Source organism: Lampris incognitus, chromosome 12 (assembly GCF_029633865.1).
Source record: "Lampris incognitus isolate fLamInc1 chromosome 12, fLamInc1.hap2, whole genome shotgun sequence".
NCBI classification, from domain to species: domain Eukaryota; kingdom Metazoa; phylum Chordata; class Actinopteri; order Lampriformes; family Lampridae; genus Lampris; species Lampris incognitus.
This window is the reverse complement of record NC_079222.1, coordinates 25644589-25671406: the sequence shown is the minus strand read 5'-3', so window position 1 is coordinate 25671406 and position 26818 is coordinate 25644589. Positions and strand designations below refer to the sequence as shown.

The 26818-nt window shown below is 42.4% G+C and overlaps 1 protein-coding gene across 1 annotated transcript in view; it reads left to right on the top strand.

Moving 5' to 3' along the window:
• The window catches only part of rfx3 (regulatory factor X, 3 (influences HLA class II expression)), a 49665-nt gene extending 24953 nt beyond the window's left edge, over positions 1-24712 (top strand). Inside the window, exons 5-17 of the mRNA XM_056290916.1 lie at positions 6621-6695; positions 6998-7179; positions 14179-14298; positions 14400-14524; positions 18111-18226; positions 18571-18686; positions 18933-19087; positions 19196-19293; positions 19497-19646; positions 19885-20093; positions 20198-20351; positions 23808-23850; positions 24432-24712. Of these exons, the coding sequence (XP_056146891.1) occupies positions 6621-6695; positions 6998-7179; positions 14179-14298; positions 14400-14524; positions 18111-18226; positions 18571-18686; positions 18933-19087; positions 19196-19293; positions 19497-19646; positions 19885-20093; positions 20198-20351; positions 23808-23850; positions 24432-24712 (1824 nt within the window). The remainder of the gene's footprint in view (positions 1-6620; positions 6696-6997; positions 7180-14178; positions 14299-14399; positions 14525-18110; positions 18227-18570; positions 18687-18932; positions 19088-19195; positions 19294-19496; positions 19647-19884; positions 20094-20197; positions 20352-23807; positions 23851-24431) is intronic.
• The last annotated feature ends 2106 nt before the right edge of the window (positions 24713-26818 follow it).

The following is a 26818-nucleotide window of genomic DNA, read 5'->3' as shown; positions in this document are numbered from 1 at the left end:
TATAAAATCATCATCTGACGCGTGTATCAGACTGAATATGCCAGTTTGACAAGGTACATTTTGAGATGGGATTTGAAGGTTGAAAGAGAGTCAGTGTTACGAATTTCTTGTGGGAGAGCGTTCCATAGGCGGGGGGCAGAATGACTGAAGGCTCTAGTCCCCATGGTAGTCAAGCAGGCTGATGGTGTAGTGAGTTGGAGAGCAGAAGAGGATCTGAGAGTGCGGGAGGGCATGTGGATATGAAGGAGTTCAGAAAGATATGAAGGAGCTAGGTTATTAAGGGCCTTAAAGGTGAGGAGCAGGATCTTGAAGTCAGTACAGTATTCAACAGGGATTCAGTGGAGTTGCTGAAAAATAGTAGTGATATGATCTATGGAAGGAGTTCTGGTAATGATACGGTCAGTTGAATTCTGGACCAATTGAAGTTTATAAAAACACTTGAGGGGAAGACCAAAGAGGATAGAATTACAGTAGTCAATACGGGATGTAACCGGGGTGTGAGTGAGTATGGCTGTGCTTAAGGTGCAAGTGAGGGTCGAAGACGATTAATACTGTGTAGGTGGAAGTATGCACACCGAGTAACATTGTTGATGTGAGCTTCAAAAGATAATGTGCTGTCCAGGATGACACCCAGACTCTTAACCTGAGGGGATGGAGGAACTATGGAATTGTCAATAGTCAGAGAAAAACTATCAGGTTTTGCCAAAGTAGATTTAGTGCCTAGTAGGGGGACCTCAGTTTTATCACTATTAAGTTTGAGGAAGTGATATGAAAACCAGGATTTAATTTCTAGTAAGCAGTCAGAAAGGGAAGTGGGTGAAAGAGTGGAGGCAGGCTTGGTGGATAGATAAAGCTGGGTGTCATCCGCGTAGCAGGGAATTTGAATGCAAGATTTCCTGAAAATGTGGCAGAGATGTTGTAGGTAAGTAATAAATAGGAGTGGTCCCAATACAGAGCCCTGGGGAACAGCGGTAATAATGGGAAAGGGCTGTGATCTCAAATTTAAGTTGGACAAACTGAGTGCGGCCAGAGACATGATCTAAACCAGTCAAGGGGGGTGCCAGTTATTCCAATGGAAGCTAGTCTTTCTAGGGGGTTGTTATGTGAGATGGTATCAAAGGCTGCACTCAGATCAAGGAGGACAAGTATGGTTAAGAGCCCAGAGTCAGCTGCCATCAGCAGATCATTGGTGATTTTCACCAAGGCTGTCTCCGTACTGTGCATGGAGTGAAAACCAGACTGGAATTGTTCAAACAGATTGTTGTAAGTCAAGTGAGCGTTTACCTGAGATGTGACTGCTCTTTCAAGTGTTTTAGAAAGAAATGATAAATTGGGGTTTGGGCGAAAATTATTCAAATTGTTGGGGTCTGCAACAGGTTTCTTGAATATTGGAGTTGTTGCAGCTGTTTTGAGAGATGAGTGGACAAGACCAGAGGTAAGGGAGGAACATATGATATCAGTTATTAAAGAGGATAGAGAAGGTAGACAGGCTTTTACTAAATGAGAAGGAAGGGGGTCTAACTGACAGGTAGATGATTTGGATTTGCAAATAAGACCGCATATTTATGCAACAGTTGAGAGTTTAAAACTAGATAGTGAAGAAGAGAGGGGAACATAGAAGGGTGAATAAGATGAACTGTATGCAGTATTGTTTGACGAGGTCAGTTGCTGCTGAATATTTTCAATTTTGGCATTAGAAAATGGAAGTGACGCCGCATTGGCTGTTTTTCTCATTTGGAAATGGTAAAGCGAACAACGTTTGCGAAGTCCAACCACAACAACGGCAGAAGTGGGCAGGCAGCAGTTTCAGATTGTGCCTTTTAAACATACAATATGTAATTTATGCTGCTAGGGGTCTCTCAATCAAAACAATAACAAAATACTGAGTTTGATGACGTTGGGAAGTAGTGTGGGATCATGAGAGTTATCTTCATTCTTAAACAACCACCATTGCCGATTAAAATCTATCTGACGTGACTCAGGCAGAAATCATATTGATGGCATATTGATGTATTAAAGTTTTATTCCTGTTACCGGGAGAGGCCTGCTAGAGTAAAGCAACACACGCTAGTGATAGGAGACTCCATTACCGGCAATATCAGATTAACTTCGCCAGCCTTGCTTTACTGTTTTCCTGGGGCCAGAGTCTCCAACATAGATGATAATATTAGGGTGTTGGCATCACAGAGGGACAATCAGAGAACCCAGGCAAACAGCACCACTACTTTCTGCACATTGTTATTCATTTCGGCCCCAATAATGCTAGGATGAAGCAATCAGAGGCCGCAAAAGCCAGCCTAGTCAGGATGCTTGAGTTTACCAGAAAGATGTGTTGGCATTCATTAATTGTCTCTGGTCCTTTACCGGTGAGGGGTAGTGATGAGATGTATAGAAGGCTCACCTAATGAACTGCTGTTTGGCTCGTTAATCTAATAAGCACGGATTTGGCTTTGTTGATAACTGGCCTTCTTTCTGGGGCTACCTTTACCTGCTGAAAGCGAACGACATTCACCCTACTGGGGGTGGCACCGCCCTTGTCTAGCAATATAGATGGCTGTCTACATTTAGTTTGACACTAGGGACTTATCGTTCAACAGGTTGCAGGTGATTAGAGAGCCTGCTAGGTTTAAATCTAGTGTGGATGTGGAGTCAGCTAGTTTAATTAATGTGTTTAGTCAGGGAATTTCTCATAGTATAGATTATCAGATTGACAGCTTGAACTATAACATTGAGACTGTCTCCCTACCCTGCTGTATTGCTCCCAAGCTCTCCTCCACAGATTCCACTTCTGTTTTCCTGCTATTGGACCTCAGTGCAGCCTTTGACACCATTGATCACTGTATACTACTAGACAGAATAAATTGTAATTTTGGTTTCTCTGGCTTAGCTCTCTCTTGTCTTAAGTCCTACTTATCTGGAAGAACACATTGTGTATGCTATAATAATATTACAACAAAATTATCAGACATTAAATATGATGAATTCCTGGCCCTCTACTTTTTTCTCTTTATATTTCACCTCTTGGCCAAGTTATATGCAGTCAGGGAATAAATTTCCATTGCTATGCTGATGATACTTAGCTTTATGTGCCTATAAGGGCTGATGATCGTATTCAAATGGCTAGAGGCCTACTTTTCACTTACGTAACATAGCTAAAATCCGATCTTTCCTGTCCATGGCTGACGCAGAGACTCTAAATGCATTTGTTTCATCCAGGCTTGATTGTTATAGTGTTCTGTTTTCAGGTCTGCCATATGCTAGTAATGAAAGTCTTCAGATGGTTCAGAATGCTCTAGAATCCTAAATAAAACTAGAAAATTACACCAATTCTTGTCTCCCTTCATTGGCTTCCTGTCTATGTTAGATCAGACTTCAAGGTGCTTCTGCTGACTTACAAAATCCTAAATGGGCTTGCCCCATCTTATCTGTCTGATCTCTTTAATCCATACATTCCATCTCAAAGTCTTTGCTCTCAAATTACAGGGCTCCTGTGTGTATCCAAAGTTAAAAAGAAGTCAGCTGGTGGCAGGGCCTTTTCCTATTGGGCCCCGTTCTTGTGGAATAACCTGCTTGCTGCTGTCAGACAATCAGAGTCTGTTGAGTCCTTTAAATCTAAACTTAAAACTCAAACTCATCTTTTTGTCTTAGCCTACAATTAGTTACCTTTACGTTGAGTGTTTCACAACCTGTACTGCATGGCGGGTCGGTTTCTGTCACAAGGAATTTACCAATTCACTGTTCTGCCGACAAGATTACATATAGATTACATATCTATAGCATATAGATTATTAAATATTGCAAACTCTTCTCTCACATGCCTTTTCCCTCTGAATTATGTCTTCTCCTTTCTCTTGTTCTGTTTGTGTGAATGGTGTGCTGTGAGTCGCCCTTGTGTTCACGTGCAGTCTGTCCTCCTCCCAGGTCTCCATGGTGATGGTGGTCGCCTCCTGGACACTGCTTGGCATCTCCCTCATCCCATTTTTATTTTACATATCTTATAAATCCATGTGATTTTGTTATCCTGTTTCAATGTTTATCATTCTCTCACTCAGACGTGTGACTAATGTGTTTTTTTTTTCTGGGGGGGTAGTCTACATGGTGATGCTGGTCATGTGGCTCAGGTCCTGGGCTCTTTGGTTGGCATCTGGACACTGCTTGGCATCCTCCTCATCATGTTCTTCATATATTCTATAATTCCATTGTAATTATGTTAGCCTCTTTTAGTGTTGTATTCTGTAAATTGTGTAAACCAACATCTATTGCACATTGTCCATCTTGGGAGAGAGATCCTTCCGCTGTTGCTCTCCCTGAGGTTTCTTCCCATTTTTTCTCCTTGTTAAAGGTTTTTTTTAGGGAGTTGATCCGATTCCAATGCGAGGGTCTAAGGACAGGGTGTTGTGTTATTGTAAAACCCCTTGAGGCAAATTTATAATTCTTGATTTTGGGTTATATAAATAAAATTGACTTGCTATTATGACTCTTCTTCTATAGCATGGTGGTCCCTAGTAATCATTTCAGTAAGTTGTTAACTGTGCAGTGCATTTAGCTTTTGCTAGTTTTAAAGCTGCGTGCTTTCACTTCTTTCATTCGCTACTTACATTACGTTATGTTAGTCTGATTGTGATGGGCAGGCCGGGGCACTATTTGACCATCATCCATTACGGCCTGGTGCTGGCTCATTATGCCTGTGCATGACCCAGTCACTCCAAACCAAAACAAACTATTCTGCAATACAAGCCACTTGAGACATGTTCTCTTTTTCAGCATGTGCATCATTAAGTTTTAAGTATTTCACTGGAAAAATTTGGGGGGGGGATCAATACGTCCAAGGTCACATGACTGACTCACTCAAAAATCAATGCCAAAATATTCTACAATACAAGCCACATAAAAAATACCTGTTTTCTTTGTCAGCATATTTCTAAAATATTTTATGGTTTATTGGAAAAATTTGAGGTTTTTCTTCAATAGCTATGATGTCACTGATGTCACTAATCACTCCAAACCAATGGCAAAATATTCTACAATACAAGTCACAGAAAGTTGAATCAGTTCATCTGGACACAAGGTTTATTGGGAGAAATGTTTCATCACCCTAGACGAGTGATGAAATGTTTCTCCCAATAAACGAACGTGGCTTCTTCAGTCTCAACTGACCACGAGTATCCCCACCCTTATAACTAGCACAGTTGCATAACGACTGAACCAACAATTGGTTTCATATGAAAATTACCGTGACCATTGACTAGAGTTACAATGGCCATGTGTACTATTCACAGAATTGGGGAATAGTTGCAGTCACAGCATCATAAGATGGTGACAGATGTACTCTTACCCCCCCCCCCAGTTCAGATAGTTGTTCCCTTTTCACATAGATGGCCTCTTTGACTCTGTTCAAACCAGTAATCCTCCCTTTCAAGGATGTGCACATCCACATCCCTGAAAGAGTGGTCACTGTTCTGTTGATGGATATAGACCGTGGAGACCTGGCCTGACGCATTAGCTCTTCTGTGTTGTGCCATTCCCCTTTGCCAGTGTCTGTTTGTTTTCCCTAATGTACAAGTCACGACAATTCTCCTGGCACTTAACAGCGGACACTATATTGCTCAGTTTGTGCAGAGGGTCCCGATACTTGGGGTGGACCAGTTTCTGGTGCAGTGTGTTTTGGGGTTTGAAAGTAACTGAGACGCGGTGTTTGGAAAATCTGGGTTTTGTTTTTTTGGGTTTTTTGCCAGCATTTGCATCATTTTATTTGTGTTTTAAATATTCTGTGGGAAAGTTGAATCTTTTTTTCAATAGCTTTAAGTTTACGTAACCTCCTTCTTCGTCTTCTTCTTCTCCTCCTCCTCCTCTTTTTCTTATTCAGCTGCTCCCGTTGGGGGTCGCCACACCTTATCACTCCAACCCAATGCAAAAACATTCTGCAATACAAGCCTCTAAGACACCTATGTGTCACATTAATTTTAAAATAGGTTATCAAATTCAAATATTTGTCACTTATTTATTTATATAAATATTATTCACTACATTTTATTACATAAGGAAAATTGGACATATGACCTGCTCTCATTTTGTCAGAATGATTTTAAATATTAACAATGACTCATCAACTCAAACTACCCAGCAATTAATTTTTTTAGCACAAGTATGGTGAGACGAATAAAAGTGAACCTCAGTTGTTAATTAACAAAAATCCCAATAGATTTGCATTAAGATGAGGGGTGTATTAATTTGAAATTATTTTGCAGAGTTGCAGTGTCTAGTTGACATCTATGAAATGTATGCTTTAGTATGTGTGGCCACTGAAAGACTTGAAAGTCAAAATTGAATTGTACACATTTGCTGATTATCAAGGGAACTTTTTTTTGCAGATCTGTATAAATTGAAATGTGAACTTTTTTTTGGGGGGGGGTACTAAGTTTTATTTTGTTATTTGGTTAAATGAAAGAGGGTTCTGCTGTGCTTTGGGTTTAGCGGTGCTTGCTTGAGGAACTTCCAATGACTGTCTTTATTTTTTAGTGATCACTGGTGAAACGCTCTAAAGCAACTGCTTATTTTTCTTGCTTTTGTTTTATTTTCCCCTCTTCCATTTTGTTTTTCCGTGCTTCTTGGTCTATCAGATTGAAATGGCGATTGAGACGCTCCAAAAGTCTGAGGGCTTATCCAGTCAGAGAAGCTCGTTACTCAACAGCCATGTAAGTCGCTATTATAGATACGTGAATATGCCTGGTTTTTAACTTTTACTAAGCTGACTATTTACTTTTTCCTCTTACTTTCTCAACTCTATTTCCATCACTGTTTGGTATGATGCCCAGTAGTTATTGTTGCTTGTTTTTATTGCTAGTGTTGCTGTTATTTTATTTATTTATTTAATTTAATGCTGCTTCAGGAATGCTTCTGCAGTGCTGTAGTGGGGGTGACAATATAACTGCTAGCTGTTGGAATGTGTAATCAGTGTGTGAATCCCTTGGTGAAATAACCATGTCTTCCCATATAGCTGCAATGGCTGCTGGACAACTATGAAACAGCAGAAGGTGTAAGTCTACCACGATCTACACTCTACAATCACTACCTTCGCCACTGCCAGGAGCAGAAACTTGACCCCGTCAATGCAGCCTCCTTTGGCAAACTCATTCGCTCCATCTTCATGGGACTCCGTACACGTCGCCTTGGCACTAGGTGAGTTGTCGTCCTCCATCCAGAAGCTGCATTGCTAATACACCCTTTTTCTCTTCTAACATGGCCTTTGGGAACGGGCCATGTCAGAAAAGAAAGGGTCACACTTTTCATTCATAAATTCTAGTCTTTGTCACCCCAGTTACTAAGCACTGTTTGGTATTTTTACATCCAAATGGAACCATTAACTTAACCTCACTGGAGCACAGGCACTTAAAAGACTTGATGTGCTAGCCAGCTGAATCATTCTGATTTTCTTCACAAGTAACCATGTTCTAGTTTGGTCTAATGGATGTGAGAAACTCAAAGCAATCTGACTGATGCTGACCAAATCTGGTTGGACATATCTTGCCCTATCCTCTCCAAGCCCCCTCTGTTACATATTTCAGCATCCCCAAAGCAACACTAGGAAATTTTCAATATTGATAGCTATAGCAAAAAATGTATTGATTGTGCGCTCTTCAAGGCACATTTGGCTCATTCTGTCAGCAATATCAAAGATTTGAAAATAATATTTACTTGGTTTCAAATCGCAATGTCCTCGCCTGTTTACCCAATGGTGACAGTTAAAGTCTGACTTTTCATGGCGCTTTGCATTCACCACTACTCCCTTTCCCAAATCACCAACATGATACTCTTGAGCTCCACAGTGAAAACATCCGGTTCCCAGCTGGTGGTTTATTTGTGTGTTGCTCTGCTTTCTTTTAATTTTTTAACTATAACTTTAACTTTAATAGCCAATAACTTAACAAACCCTTGTTGGATTTTATTCGATCATCGGCTCCTGCACTGACTTGATCACACTGAAGCCGCTGACTCTGTAGTGCTGGGGCTGTATGTGGCCTGTTTCTGTCCTGTGGCTAAGCTAACCAAATAATTATGCCAACTTTGCCCTGTGAGGGCTGTGTCTTACTACAGAAAGCAAATCGTAAGATCGCTGACCTTGAATAGGCTGTTCGACGGCTTTCTGATGAACTCCATAAGAAAGACTCCCTTTTGACCAGCTTCATGGACGTGGTTTCTGGGCAGTCCAAACGGATTATCTCTCTCAGTGCAACCATCCAGGACACAGTTCTGTAGGACCCCTCCACTTGTCCACGGCTTTCCTTCTGCCCCACACCTAACCACCAGTTGCCAGTTGTTTAGTTTGTTTATACCTTAGTTTATCCCTTCCACATATGATCTAGTTCATCCTGCCGCCCTTGGTATTTCTCTAGCTTCTCATGTTCTTTTTTAGTGATGTTGCTGTTGCTAGGGATTGCTACATCGATCACTACTGCTGTCTTCTGTTCCTTGTCAACAACAACAATGTCTGGTTGGTTAGCCAGCACCTGCTTGTCAGTCTGGAACTTGGAAGTCCCACAGGATCTTGGCTCTGCCATTCTCAACCACCTTTGGTGGTGTTTCCCATTTAGACTTGGGGACTTCCAGTCTGTATTCAGTGCAGATATTCCTGTACACCATCCCAGCCACTTGGTTATGCCTTTGTGTGTACACTTTTCCCAGCTAGCATTTTATACCCTGCTACTAAGTGCTAGAGTGTCTCAGGGGTATCTTTGCACAGCCTGCATCTTGGGTCTTGTCTGGTGTGGTTAGACCCCTGCCTCTTGAGCTGCTATGATCAGAGCCTCTGTGCTGTCCTTCAGTCCAGCCTTTTCTAGCCACTGGTAGGATTTCTCGATATCAGACACATCTTCTATCTGTTGATGGCATATCCCTTGGAGGGGCTTGCTCTTCCATGATACCTCTTTTTCTTCTTCCTCCCCACTCTGTCTTCTGCTGCCTCATGTCCTCACTCGGCAATTTGTCCTGGGCGGCCCTATTTCTGATGTACTCATGGGTGTTTCTTGTTCCATGCTGGATAGTGGCTCTGACACTCACTAACCCTCGGCCCCCATCTTTTCGCTTATCGTACAGTCTCAGGCTGCTGGACTTTGGGTGGAACTCTCCGTACATTGTGAGGAGTTAATGCATCCTGATATCTGGCATTTACCTCTTCCTTTGGCCAGCTTATTATTCCAGCTGGGGCATATGTGTTGATGGCTTGGATCTTATTCTTCCCATTGAGCTGGCTCCTCAGGACCTGCCTCACTCTCTGGAGGTATGTGGCTATCACTGACCTCCTTGCTGCCTCCTCGTGCTTTCCATTTGCCCGTGGAATACCCAGGTACTTGTAACTGTCCAGTATGTCTGTTATCCTGCCATCTGGTAATTCAACCCCTCAATCCTCACCACCTTTCCTCTTTTTTCCACCGTTCGACCGCACTTGTCCAGTCCAAATGACATCCCAATATTGTCACTGTAGATCCTCGTGAGGTGGATCAGCGAGTCAATGTCTCACTCATTCCTGGCATACAGCTTGATATCCTCCATGTATGGAGGTTGCTGATGATAACTCCACTTCTGAATCTGTAACCATAGCCACTCTTTGTAACGATCTGACTGAGGGGGTTCAGGCCTATGCAGAACAGCAGCGGGGATATTGACTTGGTATATGCCACATTTGATGGTTACTTCTGTGATTGTCTTTGAGTTGGCCCCTAGTGTTGTTTTCCACTGCCGCATTGAGTTCTTGATGAAGGCTATTAGTGTCCTGTTGGCTTTGTATACTGCCAAGCACTCCAGTAACTATCTGTGGGGCATTGAGTCATAGGCTTTCTTATAGTCAATCCAGACTGTGCCCAGGTTGGTCTATCTGGTAGAGTATTGAGTGAGTGCTCTATCAACCAGTAGCTGATGCTTTGACCCTCTGGTGTTGTTCCCAATTCCTTTATGGGTTTCGCTCATATATTTACTCATGTGCCCTTTCAGCTTAGCTGCTGTGATGCCTGACAGGATCTTCATGTTATGGAGAGGCAGGTTATCGGCTGGTAGTTTGAAGGTGTTGTACCCTTGTGGGGATCCTTCATGACCAGTATTTTTCTCCCTTGTGTTAGCCAGTCAGGGTGAGACCCTGATGTTAGGATCTGGCTCATCTGTATCACCAGATGCTTATGGAGTGTCGTTAGCTTCTTCAGCCAGCAGGCGTGAATCATGTCAGGGCCTGGTGCAGTCTAGCTCTTCATGCTTGAGACCTGTCATTGGATGTTGGCCACTGTGATGATAACTGTTTCTTGCTCTGGAATATTGCTTTGGTCTGCTCATAGGTCCACCACCCACTGGGCATTGGTGTTGTGTGATGCCTCCTTTTCCCATATATCCTTCCAGTATAGTTCGGTCTCTGCTTTGAGTAGGTCTGATGTTGTTCCCTTGTTACTCTGCAGCTGCGAGTACACTTGGATGGTTCTTTGAGGAACAGGCCATTTACTCTTTTGGCTTCTGCTTCTCCAGTGAATCTCTTCAGCCTGGCAGCCAGAGCTGTGAGCCTTTCTTTGGTAGTTTCCAGGGCCACATTTATGGACATCTTGCTTTTCTTCTTCAACCAGGACCTGTCTTTCATCACACCTTTCTGCATATCTGTTAACTGGCTAACATCTCTCTGTGCTGCTTTGATCTTGGCTTACGGCCTTCTCTTTTTAATCCTGTACCCAAGCATCTCCAGGATTACAGTTGCACTGGCATATACAAGTTCATGGTTTCTGTTATGGTGGCAGTCGAGATATTGCGTAAGGCTATGTTCACATCTGTTAGCAGGCTTGTTGGTGGTACTTTGTCACTGAGTCATGAAAGCTGAGCCCGGGGGTTAACTGTCTTTAATCTGGGCATCATTCTCATTTGAACCTCAGTAGCTTCATCTGTCATGGCTGGTAGGATTACTTCAACTGGTTGGAGTCTGTTCCCATGTATCCCCTGCCCACTGTGTGGCCATTCAGGGTGCTGAATTGTATAGTGATCTTGTTGGAGCCTCTCTTTTCTAACGTTAGTATTCTAAGCCACAGATTCTTACTCGATACTAGTCCCAACCAGGGTTTGAACTACCGATCTCCGGCGGGAAAGCTGGCATTCTTACCTAATGAGCTCATCAGCTGCCAACTTGGCAGCTGATGAGTGAACCTCCTCTTTGGCCTTTCTCTTTTCCTCTACCCTGGCAGCTCCATAGTCAGCATCCTTCTCCCAATATACCCAGCATCCCTAGTCTGCACAAGTCCAAACCATCTCAATCTTGCCTCTCGCTTTGTCTCCAAACCATCCAACCTGAGCTGTCCCTCTAATATACTTGTTCCTTATCCTGTCTTTCTTTGTCACTCCCAACGAAAATCTTGGCATCTTCAATTCTGTCACCTCTAGCTCTGCCTGCTGTCTTTTTGTCAGTGCCACCGTCTCCAAACCATACAACGCAGCTGGTCTCACTACCATCTTGTAAACCTTCCCTTTAACTCTTGCTGGTACTTTCTGTTTCAAATCACTCCTGACACTCTTCTCCACCCACTCCACCCTACCTGCACTTTCTTCTTCACCTCTCTTCCACACTCCCCATTACTTTGAACAGTTGACCCCAAGTATTTAAACTTATACACCTTTATCACCTCTACTCCTTCCATCCTCACCATTCTGCTGTCCTCCCTCTCATTCACTCGTCTTGCTCCTAATGACTTTCATTCCTCTTCTCTCTAGTGCATACTAGAGAGAAGTGCATACCTCCACCTCTCCAGGCTCTCCTCAACCTGCACCCTACTCTTGCAAACAAGAAAGGGCTCAGAGTCATTGATGTAATCCCACCTCCACCTTGAACCCATCCGTCTTTTCAACCACACACCTCACCACTATCACACTGCTCTCATACATATCCTGGCCACTCTTACATACGTCTCTGCCACTCCTGATTTCCTCATACAATACCACACCTCTCTTGGCACCCTGTCATACACTTTCTCTAAATCCACAAAGACACAGTGTAACTCCTTCTGAACTTCTCTATATGTCTCCATCAACATTCTCAAAGCAAACATCGCATCTGTAGTGTTCTTTTGTGGCATGAAATCATACTACTGCTCCCTAATCATCACCTCTCCTCTTAACCTAGCTTCAACTGCTCTTTCCCATATCTTCATGCTGTGGCTGATCAACTTTGTACCTCTTTAGTTACTACAGCTCTTCACATCACCCTTATTCTTGAAAATTTGTATCAGCATGCTTCTTCTCCACTTCTCAGGCATCCTCTTACTTTCTAAAATTGTGTTAAACAATCTAGTTAAAAACTCCGCTGCCATCTCTCCTAAATACCTCCATGCCACCACAGGTATGTCATCTAGACCAGCTGCCTTTCCACTCTTCATAGCTGCGCTCACTTCATCCTTGCTAATCCATCACACTTCCTGATTCACTATCCCTACATCATCCAACCTTCTCTTGCGCTAATTTTCTTCATTCATCCGCCCCTCAAAGTACTCATTCCACATTCTCAACACACTCTCCTTGCTTGTCAGCATATTTGCATCTCTACCCTTTATCCTCCTAACCTGCTACATATCCTTCCCAGCTTGGTCCCTCTGTCTAGCAAATCGGTACCAGTCCTTTTCTCTTTCCTTAGTGTTCAATCTCATACAACTCACCATACCCCTTTTCCTTTGCCTTTGCCCCCAGTCTCATCACTTTATGCCACATCCCCTTGTATTCCTGTATACTTTCATCATCTCTCTGACTATTGCACTTCTTCTTTGCCAACCTCTTCCTCTGTGTACTTTGCTGTACATCCTCATTCCACCACCAAATCTCAATGTTTTCCTTCCTCTGTCCAGATGACACACCAAGTACCTTCCTTGTTGTCTCCCTCACTATTTCTGCAGTGGTTGCCCAGCCATCTGGCAACTCTTCACTACCACCCAGTGCCTGTCTTAACTCCTCCCTCAACTCCACACAACAGTCTTCCTTCTTCAACTCCCACCATTTGATCCTTGCTTCTTCCTTCACTCTCTTCTTCTTCTTGATCTCCAAAGTCATCCTACAGACCACCATCTGATGCTGCCTAACTATGTTCTCCCCTGTCACCACCTTGCAGTCTCCAATCCCTTTCAGATCTTGCCTCTTACATGAGATTTAGTCCACCTGTGTGCACTTTCCTCCACTCTTACACGTCACCGTGTTCCCTCTTCTTGAAATATGTATTTACCACAGCCATTTCCATCCTTTTTGCAAAATCCACCACCATCTGGCCTTCCACATTCCTCTCCTTGATTCCATACCTGCCCATCACCTCTGTTCTCTTCACCAACATGTCCTTGGAAGTCCGCTTCAATCACCACTCTCTCCTCCTTGGGTACACTCTCCACCACTTCATCCAACTCGCTTTCTCTTCCATCTCAACCAAATTTGTGGGGCATATGCACTGATAACATTCATGATCACACTTTCAATTTCCAGCTTCATCTCATCACTCTGGCTGACACTCTTCACCTCCAACACACTCTTGACATACTCTTCTTCAGAATTACCCCTACTCCATTTCTCCTCCCATCCACACCATGGTAGAAGATTTTGAACCCACCTCCGATGTTCTTGACTTTACTCCCCGCCTTCCACCTGGTCTCTTGCACCCACCGTTTATCTACCTTCCTTTTCTCCATTGTGTCAGCCAGCACTCTCCCTTTACCAGTCATAGTGCCGTCATTCAAAGTTCCAACTCTCACCTCCACACCCTTACCCTTCTTCCTCTCTCACTGCCTTTGGACATCCCTTCCCCCTCTCCTTCTCCTTCGCCCAACAATAGTATAGGTTCCACCGGCACCCTGCTGGCCAACAGTACCAGTGGCAGTCATTGTAACCCGGGCCTTGATCGATCCGGTATGGAAATCTGATTTATGATCCGCATATTTGATTTGGGAAAGGTTTTACGCCAGATGCCCTTCCTGATGCACCTCTCTCCATTTGTCTGGGCTTGGGACCGACACTAAGAATGCACTGGCTTGTGCATCCTCAGTGGGTTTTTTTTTTTTTTTTTTTTTGCTGTTTACTATATTAATGTCCTAATGTTCTGGTTTTTTTTCCATGCTTAATTGTTGCAGAGGAGCATGTTTAGAATTCATGGACCTCACCCATCTGCCCTTTCTTGGCCTTTTCTTGTAGAGGGAACTCCAAATATCACTACTATGGTATTCGGGTAAAGCCTGACTCCCCTCTCAATAGACTACAGGAGGATATGCATTACATGGCTCTCAGACAGCAACCTGTCCAGCATAAACAGAGGTATGACACAGGTGCATGTGCTCTCGCATGCACACGCGCACACACACACACACGCACGCATCAAACTTTTATAGATACTGAGGTGAGAAATGTGTTTCCAGGTTCAAGCCAATGCAGAAGGTTGATGGTGGCTCTGGGGAGAACTACTCAGGGGGAGGGCAGCACCCTCCCAATGCAGCAGAGCAGACAGTCATTGCACAGAGCCAGCACCACCAACAGTTCCTGGGTTAGCTATTTTTCTCTTTACTTTTACTCTCTGCAGGCCTGATTCTCATTCTTAATGTGTTTGTGTGTTGTATTCTTGCTCTGGGTGTCTGGTAATTTTCTTCACTTTGTCATGAAGATTGAAAAATTAAGAATTATTTCTGCATGTATTTTCAATTAATGCCATACAAGGTGAATATTCTGGCAATGGCATGAAATGACATGTACATTCTTTAAAATAATGAATCCGTTTAGACAATGTTATATGTGACAAGTGCTAATTACCTCATAATTTATTTGCTCATTTTTTCCTTTCCCCATCAAGAAAACTCCTCTTCTCTATGCTCGCTAAACAACTTCACTTTACTTTCTTGTTATACTTCATTTGCAGCTCCCAGAAAGTTGAATCAGTTCATCTGGACACAACGTTTAGTGGGAGAAATGTTTCATCGCTCATCTAAGTTACTTTGTCAGTCTCAGCTGACTGCAGGTATCCCCACCCTTATAAACAGCACAGTTGCATAACGACTGAAACTGGCACAGTTGCATCACAACCGAAACCAGCAATCGTTTTCATATGCAAATTGCTGTGACCATTAATTAGAGTTTAAATGGCCATGTGTACTATTCAGAGACAATTGGGGAATAGTTGCAATCACAGCATTGTAAGATGGCAACAGATGTACGCTTTGTACCCCCTCCTTGGTTCAGGGATGGTTGTTCCCTCTTCACATAGATAGCCTCTTTAACTCCCCATTCAAACCAGCTTTCCACCTTGTCAGTGATGTGCACATCCTCATCCTTGAAAGAGTGGCCGCTGGCCTGTAGATAGGTGTAGACCGCGGAGTCCTGGCCTGACGAGGTAACTCTTCTGTGTTGTGCTATCCTCTTCACGAGCATCTGTTTGGTTTCCCCAAGTACAAGTCACGGCAATCCTCCTGTCACTTAACAATGTACTATATTGCTCTTTTTGTGCTAGGGGACCTGATCCTTGGGGTGAACCAGTTTCTTGCGCAGCATATTTTGGGGTTTGAAAGCAACCAAGACACAGTGTTTGGAAAATATGTGTCTCAACTGCTCCGACATTCCTACCACATACGGAATCACCATTGGTTTATGCTTAGACAGCTGTTGTCCCTCTCCTCTCTCCAATCGGCTGGTGCACTGTTTGGGTGACATGGCCATTTTAACTCTAATTAATGGTCAGGCCAATTCGCATATGAAACTGATCTCTGGTTTCAGTTGTGACGCAACTGTACCCGTTTTAGGTGTTATGCAACTGTGCTGTTTATAACGTTGGGGATACTTGCAGTCAGCTGAGAATGATGAAGTCACTTAGATGAGAAATGAAACGTTTCTCCCATTAAATGTTGTGTTCAGATGAACTGATTCAACTTTCTGGGATTTCCTTACCTGGATTATTGAGCATGCATCAAGACATTCATTTGCAGCTGCTTAAGCAATGAACAGCACACAGTACTCAAGTTTTGTATCTGCAAGGTGCCTTTTTCTGAGCTACAGAGCATTTTTTCAGTTGTTTTCAATGGGAATTGAGTGATTGTGACCACCTGTAGTCACGTCTAGAAATGGTGCCATACCTGTCATGTTTTTCCAGATCACTCAGCATTTTTTGGTAATTGCTTTTGTAAACAGTGATGTCATATCAGTGACATAAAATCCATGTACAGTACTTTTTCTCATAAAACACCAAAGTGCTTTCTCCAGGAAATGGCAAGGAGTTCACTCCCAGCACTTTCCAGGACCCTGGCAATGGTTTTCTGTCAGAAAAAGCCACTTACTAGACAGCCAGCTTTATTCTCCAGCTACTCTTAACAAGTACCCTACAGTTTGCAGAACTGCAAAAGTTCTTGTTAACTATGAACATGTAACCTTTCCAATCCAAATACATTGGATTTCCACTTCCAGTTGCCAGCTGTGGTTTGTTTGTTTGTGGTTCTGCTTGCTTTTTAACTTCTAACAACTTTTAATCAGAGGGTGTGCTCCAATTATCGGGGCCTCACACGGCTCAGCCTCCCTGGGAAAGTCTACTCAAATTCAGTATTCGTGAAATATGAGTGGGACAGTATTATTTTGACAATTTACTTCTCATGTATAGAACGTGTCTCATGCATCAGGCGGGCATAGTATGTGAGGGACAACAGCTTTCACAACTTAAGTATAAGCCTATTTGTTATGGTTGGTTACACTTTGCAACTGTGATTTGATTACATTAATTGTAGAATAGATATCAAACAGTTTCTAAAATGACACACTGAGAAACTATGAACATGCTTTTAAGTAGAAAAAAAAGAGAAAAGAAAGTAGCCAATAGTTTACTGCTACAAAGCTCATCATTTACAGTGAACTGTTGTTTGGGCTTATTTTTTAAGTTCAATCTTTTGAACAATAAAGGTAAAAACCTTTTACAGCCAGCAGTAGCATAAAATAGCATACAAGTTGAAGGAACACAATATTCAGAGATGTTGAAAAAGTAATCAATGGACCCAATGACAATTCAGCCCATTGGCCACTGATGAGGGCCCCTTCATTTGCAGCTCCGGGCCCTCATCAGTGGCCAATGGGCTGAATTGTCATTGTGTCACCTTGTTTGGTGAAAGATTGTAACTTAACAGACATTTATTTTAAGTGAGAACCTTCAAGGTTACCACTTTAGATAAATTGTTTTATATGGTCATTCTACTTTATTATTCTATTTATTCTCTATTATTTTAGTTTCAGATTTGAATATGAATACAAAAGGAAAGGTCAGTTGCAAAAATAATGATGCAAGTCTTCATAAGAATTAAGAAAACAAGGGATTTGTAGTTCTTTTATGATTCACAGGCATCAAAAACTATTAGATCCTGGAGCTGCGACCACTTTTGCATGTGTCAACATATTTTGCTGCGTCCTTTCCACTTTAGAGGGCTAATAACCAATAGATATTCTTTTTCTACAGTAGGTGGGGAATACCGTAATACTCAGTGCCTTTCCTGGCATATTGTTATTTCTGCTGTTAGACTGCAACTCTTGGTGAAAAATGTTTTGACACCATTAGCAAGAATCTTGTGAAATATTGCTGCAGTTCCTTCTTTTTAACAATACTTGCTGCACTCCTCAATGCCAGTATATGGCTCCTCTTGTACTTGTAGTACATAGACACCATCTTGTACTGAACCCTTCCTCCTGCTTCTTGTGCAGCCTCTTCTGCAGTGTTAATGGTAGTGTCAAAAAATAAGCTGTAGCTATTTGAAAATTCTCTGAAAGCAGCTGCAAATGAAACAACGTTGTGACGTCAACTGAAAGAGATCATAACCTAAACTGCTACAAAAACGACACTAGTAAAGTAACAAACACTTTAAATTGTTTGAGGTGATGGCTGGATTCTACTGGAATACCCCTGATAAGGGCTGTGTGAGCCTTTGTTTAGGAAATAGTTTGGTTTCCTTTTTCAACAAAATGTCTTTCATTCCAGTCATTTATTACAAACTGTTGTATGGTTTAAAATGATTCAACATTTCATACTCTTATATTCGTTAATTTCCTACTTAATACTGAATGTCCTTTTATTATGGTATGGGATGAATTTTATTGTTACCACCCAACAGATGCATCGAGAGCACTGCCTGAGTTTGTGGAGCTGAATCTGGGAGAGAGCAATGCAGACAATATCAGCCCAGAGGATGTAAAAGCTCTCCAGTCCCTTTATAGAGAGCACTGTGAGGTCAGAAATTCAGTTTATTCTGTCATTCTTTTTCAAATGTTCCATTGTTAACCATAAGGAGCCCTGGAGAGGGTGAGGTGGTAGAAAACAAAGTTGATGTGGAAATCTGTGCTCCTAGTTTTGAAATCTGTCCCCGTAAAACTACAAATATGTTCCCTGGAATTAACATCCATACTCTCAAACTGATCATTTGTACCCTCAAATTAGTAACCTATACCAACAAATTAACAAACTGTATCCTAAAATTGATAATCCCTTTCCTCAAAGTAGTAATCTCTGCTCGCAAATTAACAAACTATTCTGTCAAATTAATGAGTGCCCTCTTATCCCTGGTTTTGTTTTAGGCCATCCTAGATGTGGTTGTAAACCTCCAGTTTAGTCTAATTGAGAAGCTGTGGCAGACATTCTGGCGTTATTCTCCCCCTGAACCTGTAGAGGGTGCGACAATAACAGAAAATAGGTAAGAAAATCATTTTAAATTTAAGCGATTATTATCAATTTACAGGTGGTAATTTGTGGATGTTGATCTTCTTAGCAGTAGACTTTTTGCACTTTTGAATTTGGTCAATTCACTGAATAGAAACATTAGTTTAATAAGCTCATTCAAACAGAGGAACATGAAGCATGGCCTTCAACCTAACTGTTCTTATAAACCTGTTATGAAAGAGATGCTACTATGTGCAAGCGTTGTTTGTCATTTCCACAGTAGTGTAAGTGAGATTGAAGACCGGCTGCCCCGTTCAGAGCTACTAGTGTTGTGCAGAAATGAGACTGTACTCAAATGGATGAGCACCTGTGACCATCTAATGTACCAGGCTCTTGTGGAGATCCTCATCCCTGATGTCCTCAGACCCATTCCCAGTGAGATACACAAACGTATACCCTTATTTTGTATTTACAGTTTGTCATTAGCACTTGGACTAATTTGATTGTATGTTTTTTTTTTGTTTTTTTTTTTTAATTCTGTAGGTGCCTTGACCCAAGCCATCCGCAACTTTGCCAAAAGCCTGGAAGGTTGGCTCAGCAATGCCATGAATGCCATTCCACAGAGAATGATCCAGACCAAGGTACATGAGTAATATTCCAACATTCTACCTGATTCTACCTGTGCAGAAGCACTGCAGAGAAAGCAGCTTTTTAAGTAATTAATTTGTTGGAATTTTTTCAATCTGTGCAAAATCATTTTCCACTAAGAATATCTTATTTTTGCTTGTTTTAAAGTACATATGGGATGACATGACAGCTAGTTATCTATGTGTCCCTTGCTTAGGTTGCTGCTGTTAGTGCCTTTGCCCAGACGCTGCGCAGATACACATCTCTGAACCACCTGGCTCAGGCTGCACGTGCTGTATTGCAAAACACCACACAGATTAACCAGATGCTCAGTGATCTCAACCGTGTTGACTTTGCCAATGTGCAGGTCAGAACTGTGTTCTGTTATTGGGCAAAGACGGTTTTGTTGCATTGTTATATTCTTTAGTATGCGTTCCTCAAAAGTGCTTGTCCATCATCAATTCTGCCCTCAATTATAAAGAATAGAATTTTTTATCTTTTTCTATTCTTTCCTCTTTCTTCCTATAAACCTAATCCCCAAGAATTATACATATCAATCACCAATTCTTAACCTTTTCTCTCCCTCTTTCAATTTGACTTTTTAGGAGCAGGCATCGTGGGTGTGTCAGTGTGATGAGGGTGTGGTGCAACGCTTGGAGCTAGACTTCAAAGCCACACTGCAACAGCAAAGCTCTCTTGAGCAGTGGGCTGCTTGGCTGGACAATGTGGTCACCCAGGTGCTCAAGCCCTATGAGCATCGACCAAGTTTCCCCAGGGCAGCTCGGCAATTCCTGCTAAAATGGTCCTTCTATAGGTCTGCAACTAACAAGCCATACTGAGATACATGTGACAGATAGTGCAGTTTATTTGCAGAGCTCAAACAAAATTGCTGATGATGTTTTGTCACATTTCTGTCAGTTCTATGGTGATCAGAGACCTGACCCTTCGCAGTGCTGCCAGCTTTGGATCCTTCCACCTGATCCGTCTGCTGTATGATGAGTACATGTTCTACATGGTGGAGCACCGTGTGGCTCAGGCTACCGGAGAGACTCCTATTGGAGTCATGGGGGAGGTAAGAATGTGGGGTTTTATTACTCAGTGATAACGGCCGGGGCCAGTTGCACCAGCGTAACGTATTTTGAGCACAAGTTGGTAAAGTCGGTAGTAAGTCTTACGTCGTCACTAATTAGTTTCAAACTAAAGTCATGTCTTCGTTCAGTTGCGTCATTGGTACTTGCACTAAGTCTTGACTAAATCATCCATCCATCCATCCATTAGACAAAACATTCTCACACATGAGAAGTTTTCATCCTCTTGGTCAGTGACTGTATAATGAAGCCTTCATGACATAAGGGAAAGATTAAAGGATAAGGCCAGTTTATTTTTATGTTTTTTGTAAGTCTGACTTGGTCTATGGGACGATTGAAACCAACAATGGTTTTCTTCTACTCACCAGCAGTCGCATTGTAGCCAATGTGTGAGACAACCACATTTTGCAAGCCATTGAACTCCATTGTATTCCAAAAAATTGTTTAACCAGGTCACAGAGCTGTATCCTTGTTTTGGACAACACAATTCATCATTACGAACAACACACACATTGTGGGGTTTGTTTGTTTTTTTTTCTGAATGTGTGAAAACAGACGGCCACAACAATAAGTGTCTTTTCGATGTAAATAACCTGCTGCGCATGCTCAGGAACTCCAGCACGAACAGGAACTCCGGCACTGATATTTTGTTTAACTTTCACTCTCACAAAATTCTTTGCACAAATAACAATGTCGGGGTCAGACTGATCAGTATAACAATTTTGAGGAAAAAAAGTGAAAATGGAGAAGATAAAATGGTCAGATTTGGTGGACACAATGCAACAATATTTATATGAGCCATAATATTCCAAAGAGGAAATACAGCAACAAAGGACTGAGAGGGAAAGACTAAAGGCAAGAATAAGTAAGCGTAATCCATGAAGGATTTGTTTTAGCAAAATCTTGAGTCCATAGGGCAGAGCACTAATGAAATTGTCATTGCTTTGTGTAAGTCGCTCAGCAATGCATGAAGAAGGCTGGACAAAACCTGTTTCTCAAACTTTGAAACTTTCTCAGACTTGGGTAAGGCATCCCCCAGCATATCATTCCTTTCCAAACCATGACAAGTCTGCAGGTAGCCCAGTTTACAAACTGCCCTCGGTGTTTGCCCACAATCCAGATGTATGTTGCTGTAGAAGACAGGGGTCTACATTTTCAGTCTGATAAGTAGTGCATGCGCTGATTTCTCCATCACACATATCACGCACAAACACAAAGTACAGTCGTAGCTACAGTAGCAAGCAAACTAACAGGTATTCTTGTGGAAGATAGAGAGTGATACAGAATCATAACAAACGGAGTGGTCATTTGAGGTGAAGGATTTCTCCCCACCAGTCTCCAGCATCTGTTAAAGATAATCTGGATGACAGAGGTCACCCAGAGCCCTATCAGTTTGAACCTCTTGCTCTAGCCCCTTTGGTGGAGGCATATCCCAGTCCTCTTGGAGCCAAGGCAATGGTAGGGGAAACGTGCATGGGAGAAGTGTTAGAGTGGTAAATGAAGTTCAGTCAAATTGCTGCTCAGACTAAATTTATAATGTCAACCACTGGGGCGTCCGGGTAGAGTAGCAGTCTATTCCGTTGCCTACCAACACGGGGATCGGCGGTTCGAATCCCCGCGTTACCTCCAGCTTGATCGGGCGTCCCTACAGACACAATTTGCCATGTCTGCGGGTGGGAAGCCGAATGTGGGTATGTGTCCTGGTTGCTGCACTAGCGCCTCCTCTGGTCAGCCAGGGTGCCGGTTTGGGGGGGAGGGGGAACTGGGGGGAATAGCGTGATCCTTCCACACACTATGTCTCCCTGGTGAAACTCCTCACTGTCAGGTGAAAAGAAGCGGCTGGCAACTCAACATGTATCGGAGGAGGCATGTGGTAGTCTGCTGCCCTCCCCGCATCGGCAGAAGGGGTGGAGCAGCGACCGGGATGGCTCGGAAGAGTGGGGTAATCGACCAGATACAATTGGGGAGAAAAGGGAGCAAAAAAAATCCCAAAAATAAAGAAAGAAAGAGAAGCATGATTCAAAAATCAGGAGCAGCTTTTGGGCAAATGGGTATCTAGACAGGAGTCAGGACTGGGATGATGTTGTCAGAGCAGGGCTAGACATGAGATGCAGGAAACGTGGCCGCAACTGGGAGCGTCCATGACAATTGCAGCTATTCTGATTCTATATATATCTTACTTGGTCATTTAAAGATGTAGTATTATACCTCTAGGTGCACCGGTAACGATCCATACAAGCTATTTCAAAATCTAGCCAGTTATGACATCACATTGGGAAGTAACTGATCAAATCCAGGCAATCAGTTCACAGTTACAGTGTCGCACAGTGGCACAATACCAGGTCTTTAATATTACTTGATGCTAATACTTTTCCTTTTTTGTCTTCTAGTAGAAAGCATAGAAAGTTGTAACAGAGGTCTTGAAACATTAAAAACAATGGTCGTCCGGGTGGCGTGGCAGTCTATTCCATTGCCTACCAACACGGGGGTTGCTAGTTCGAATCCCGGTGTTACCGCCGGCTTGGTCGGGCGTCCCTACAGACACCATTGGCCGTGTCTGCGGGTGGGAAGCCGAATGTGGGTATGTGTCCTGGTTGCTGCACTAGCACCTCTTGTGGTTGGTCGGGGCGCCTGTTCAGGAGGGGGGGGAACTGGGGGGAATAGCGTGAGCCTCCCACGTGCTACGTCCCCCTGGTGAAACTCCTCACTGTCAGGTGAAAAGAAGCGGCTGGCAACTCCACATGTATCGGAGGAGATGTGGTAGTCTGCAGCCCTCCCCAGATCAGCAGTGGACCAGAGACCGGGACGACTCAGAAGAGTGGGGTAATTGGCCGGGTACAAATGGGGAGAAAAAGGGTGAAAAAAATCCAAAAAAAGGGATGCATTCAAAATGTAATTTCCATGTGACCTGGCCTGAATACAACATAAATTCACTTCACGTGTGTGTGCAAAATAACAGCTGCTTAATTGCCTACCAACAACACTAATAATTAAAAGGCAGGCACCCATTGCAATTTTCTGGAGGGTGTTGCTGTAAATCACTTGTGGCTTTACATCTGATAGGATGCAGAAAGTTTTAAATTTACGGTACACTGGAACTTGCTTGTATGGTGCAACTGGTCCATACTAAGTTATAGTAACTCCAACCCTTTTGAGCTTACATAGAGCTGGTGCTATAGGCTACAATGGGTCTGCTCTCAAACCCTCAAATTTTGTCATAAATTGAGTCAATACATTTGACTTGTTTCAAATATTTTAAATAGGAACTTAGCCTGGGCACCTGGTTGTGAGACAGATCTATATTTGGGGAACATAAGAATTATTATTTCAAATCTAAGTTTTCTTCATCACTCTATCTAAAGGTTTGGGATAATTTTGTACAGTCATGGTGCATGGTTTTGTAGTCATCCTTTAATCATGTTTTTTTTTCTAATATTCAGTTTGACAGCTTCAGCACTCTGTCTCTTGATAACATTGACAAAGGTATGTGGCTGTATATGATTTCTCTCTAATCAAAGCTATGTTATAAAATTAATTTTCTATTGGTTTTATGCCTTAGTCCTTTTTGTATTAGCCTTTGGTAGCCTGGTCACTGCTAAAATGCTGGCCGCATGCTGAAAAAAGAGAATCAGTGTTACTTAACAACCTCTACAACATTTCTGGCTATATTATACACTTATTCAGTGTTTTACACCATTTAATTCCTAGAAATACTTGATATGCAATAAGTTCAGAGGAATTGTATGGTCATATTGCAAAGTCATGAGTGATGATAGGCTACTGTTCAGACCAAAATGACCAGGAGGGAAACCAGATCTCTGGTTTTCCAATGGTGTTTCCTAATGTAATCTTTAATACATGTTTGTAAGTATGACAAAGTTTAAGACCTTTTTTGACTCCAAACTAAATAACAAATACTCTGATTAGTAATGTCACATAACAATTACTCAAATTCTCATGATTGAAATACTGTTATTTCTAATGTTATTAAGCCACTCTTACTGGAGTTGCACAAGGGGCATAATTCTTTGCTTTCAGTGACCTCTGAGCTTTGTACACTCCAGATGCAGCAAGTGAGATGGACAGTGACCTGGAAGATGACACAGAGGAGTCTGGAGAGCCTCTTGCCAAGAGGGAGAAGTCAGAGCATGAGGTGATTCAGGTTATCCAGGTTGGGGCTCTGGAGGATGGCTCCCACCCCGTAGTGGGGGTGGTTCAACCAGGCGTCCTTCACTCACTTCCCCAGCCCCTGCAGGACCACACTGAACACATATTGACACCATCTGCTGGTACACCCACAATCCGCCATTGCAGCGCCACAGGCAACACCTATGCCTCTGTCTGAGGGTCTAGGTGGCACAGCCAACTTTGGCTGACCTCTCCATCTTCTCACACTGCGCATATCTTTCTTCCTGTATGTCTCAATGTTTCCCTCTCTTTCTTGGGCTTTGCATCTGTCTACGCTTATATGGACACAATGCTCTCTCTATCCAGCCTGGTCAGTGGAGGAGTGTTTAAATGATGATACTTTGGGCAAGATGTGCTGTCAGTGTCTGACTCTTATATTCTGGATTGCTGCTGTCAAAACATTAGTCTTTGCGCTGTTAGATTGCAGCAACTGGAGGAGGTGACCTGAGGGAATAGGATTTTCGCAACTTACAATGTTGCCTGATTTGGCAAATGTTACTGGCTCTATCTGTGTATAGAGGCAACATCTGTCTTTGTGGGTAATTGAACTTTTTTAAGCTTCTGATGTTTCAAAGCTCAAATCCATGTCACTTGTACCAGAGGAGGAAAGTCAATCATTGACTCAAGACTTTGTAGTCTTGCCTAGTGTACATAGTTTTACTGTATATGTTAAGCTCATATTATTAATTACTGATGGTGCTAACATCTTTTTTTTTCTTGCCTTTCTAGTTATTCCTCCCAATTATGCTAGGATTTATTTCAGTATGCTGACTGAGTTCTGTTGGCAAATCATGAAGACTAAAATTTAGAGAAAAAATGCTGACTTTTAGTTATGTTGGAGAGATTTTTTTTTTATGTAGCTAACAATCAAAAGGATTGCATTTACAGTATGTCTGACATTTGAAATAAGATCTATGTGAGCGTTGTCTGGTAGCCATCAACTGATAATAGACAATGGCTTTTAGCCACCTAGAGAAAGAAACCCCCAAAAGAAATATCTGTGCTGCTGCTAGTGTAAATAAAGCCATGGTTTGAAAGATTCAATAATGCATTGCCATATCAACTTTACAGTTGATTTGGAATTTGTTTCGGTGTGCTCAAAGATAACAACAGTAAACATATAATCACACAATACATCATGTAATCCTTGCATTTATATCTGAAGATTGTTATGTTGTGGTGTTATTCTATGTTAAGTACACCGAGAGAGCCACGAAACCAGAGTCAAATTCCATGTAGTGCAAACCTACATGGCCAATAAACATGGTTCTGATTCTGATACATACAAGGAGTGTCCACAAAAACATACTGTTACAATTATAATTCAGTTAATGCAACCATATGGCCCATGCCCTTAAAGTGACCAATTAAAGTGCATGTGCTTAAGGAGTCTACACTTGTACAATCAGTGAAACATTTAGGATGTGGATTACTGCAGGGTAAGTGCTATTGTGGAAGCGAGCTGGTCTTTTGGTCTTGATACTGAGGCGTCTTCCACCTGAAGGAAGATGATTAAATAGGGGGTTGGCTAGGTGTGAGGAGTCCTTTGGATTTTAAAACCTTTCCGCTGAATGTGAATATAGTATAATTCAGAAATGGTGGGGATTTTGCAGCCAAATATTTTTGAAGCTGTGCGCATGATTCTGTCCCAACATTTTTCTTCTCATGGGCTGTAGAATCGCCATACAATAGTTATTGAGAAAGTGACTACTCTTTCTATTTCAGTTTTGAAGAACTGTGACATTGCAACTCTTGACACTCCAAATTTCCTAAGCTGCCTTAGAAAGAATAGTCTTTGGTGAGCTTTCTTCTGGTTGATTGTTAAGTTGTCTCACCATTTCAGGGAGTAGGAGATTGTAGTCCAAAGGAATTTGAAATGATCCACTCTCTCTGCCACCTGGTGTTTATGGCCAGCAGTAGTAGCTCTCCCTGATTTTTATGGAAGTCAACCACAAGTTCTTTAGTTTTGTTGATGTTCAATTCCAGATTGTTATTGCAACACCAGTTGACAAGAGAGGAGACTGCCTCTCTATAAGCTGTCTCATCATTACAGGATATCAGTCCCACCAGTGTTGTATCATCAGCAAACTTGGTCATTTTTACAGTGTCAGAGTGTGAAATACATTCATCTGTGTATAATGAGTAGAGCAGAGGTGAGAGGACACACCCCTGAGGGACACCTGTGCTAATGTTCAATGAGTTTAAAAATCTGTTGTTGAATTTGAAAACCTGTGTTCTGCCCAGTAACAAGTCCAAGACCTAG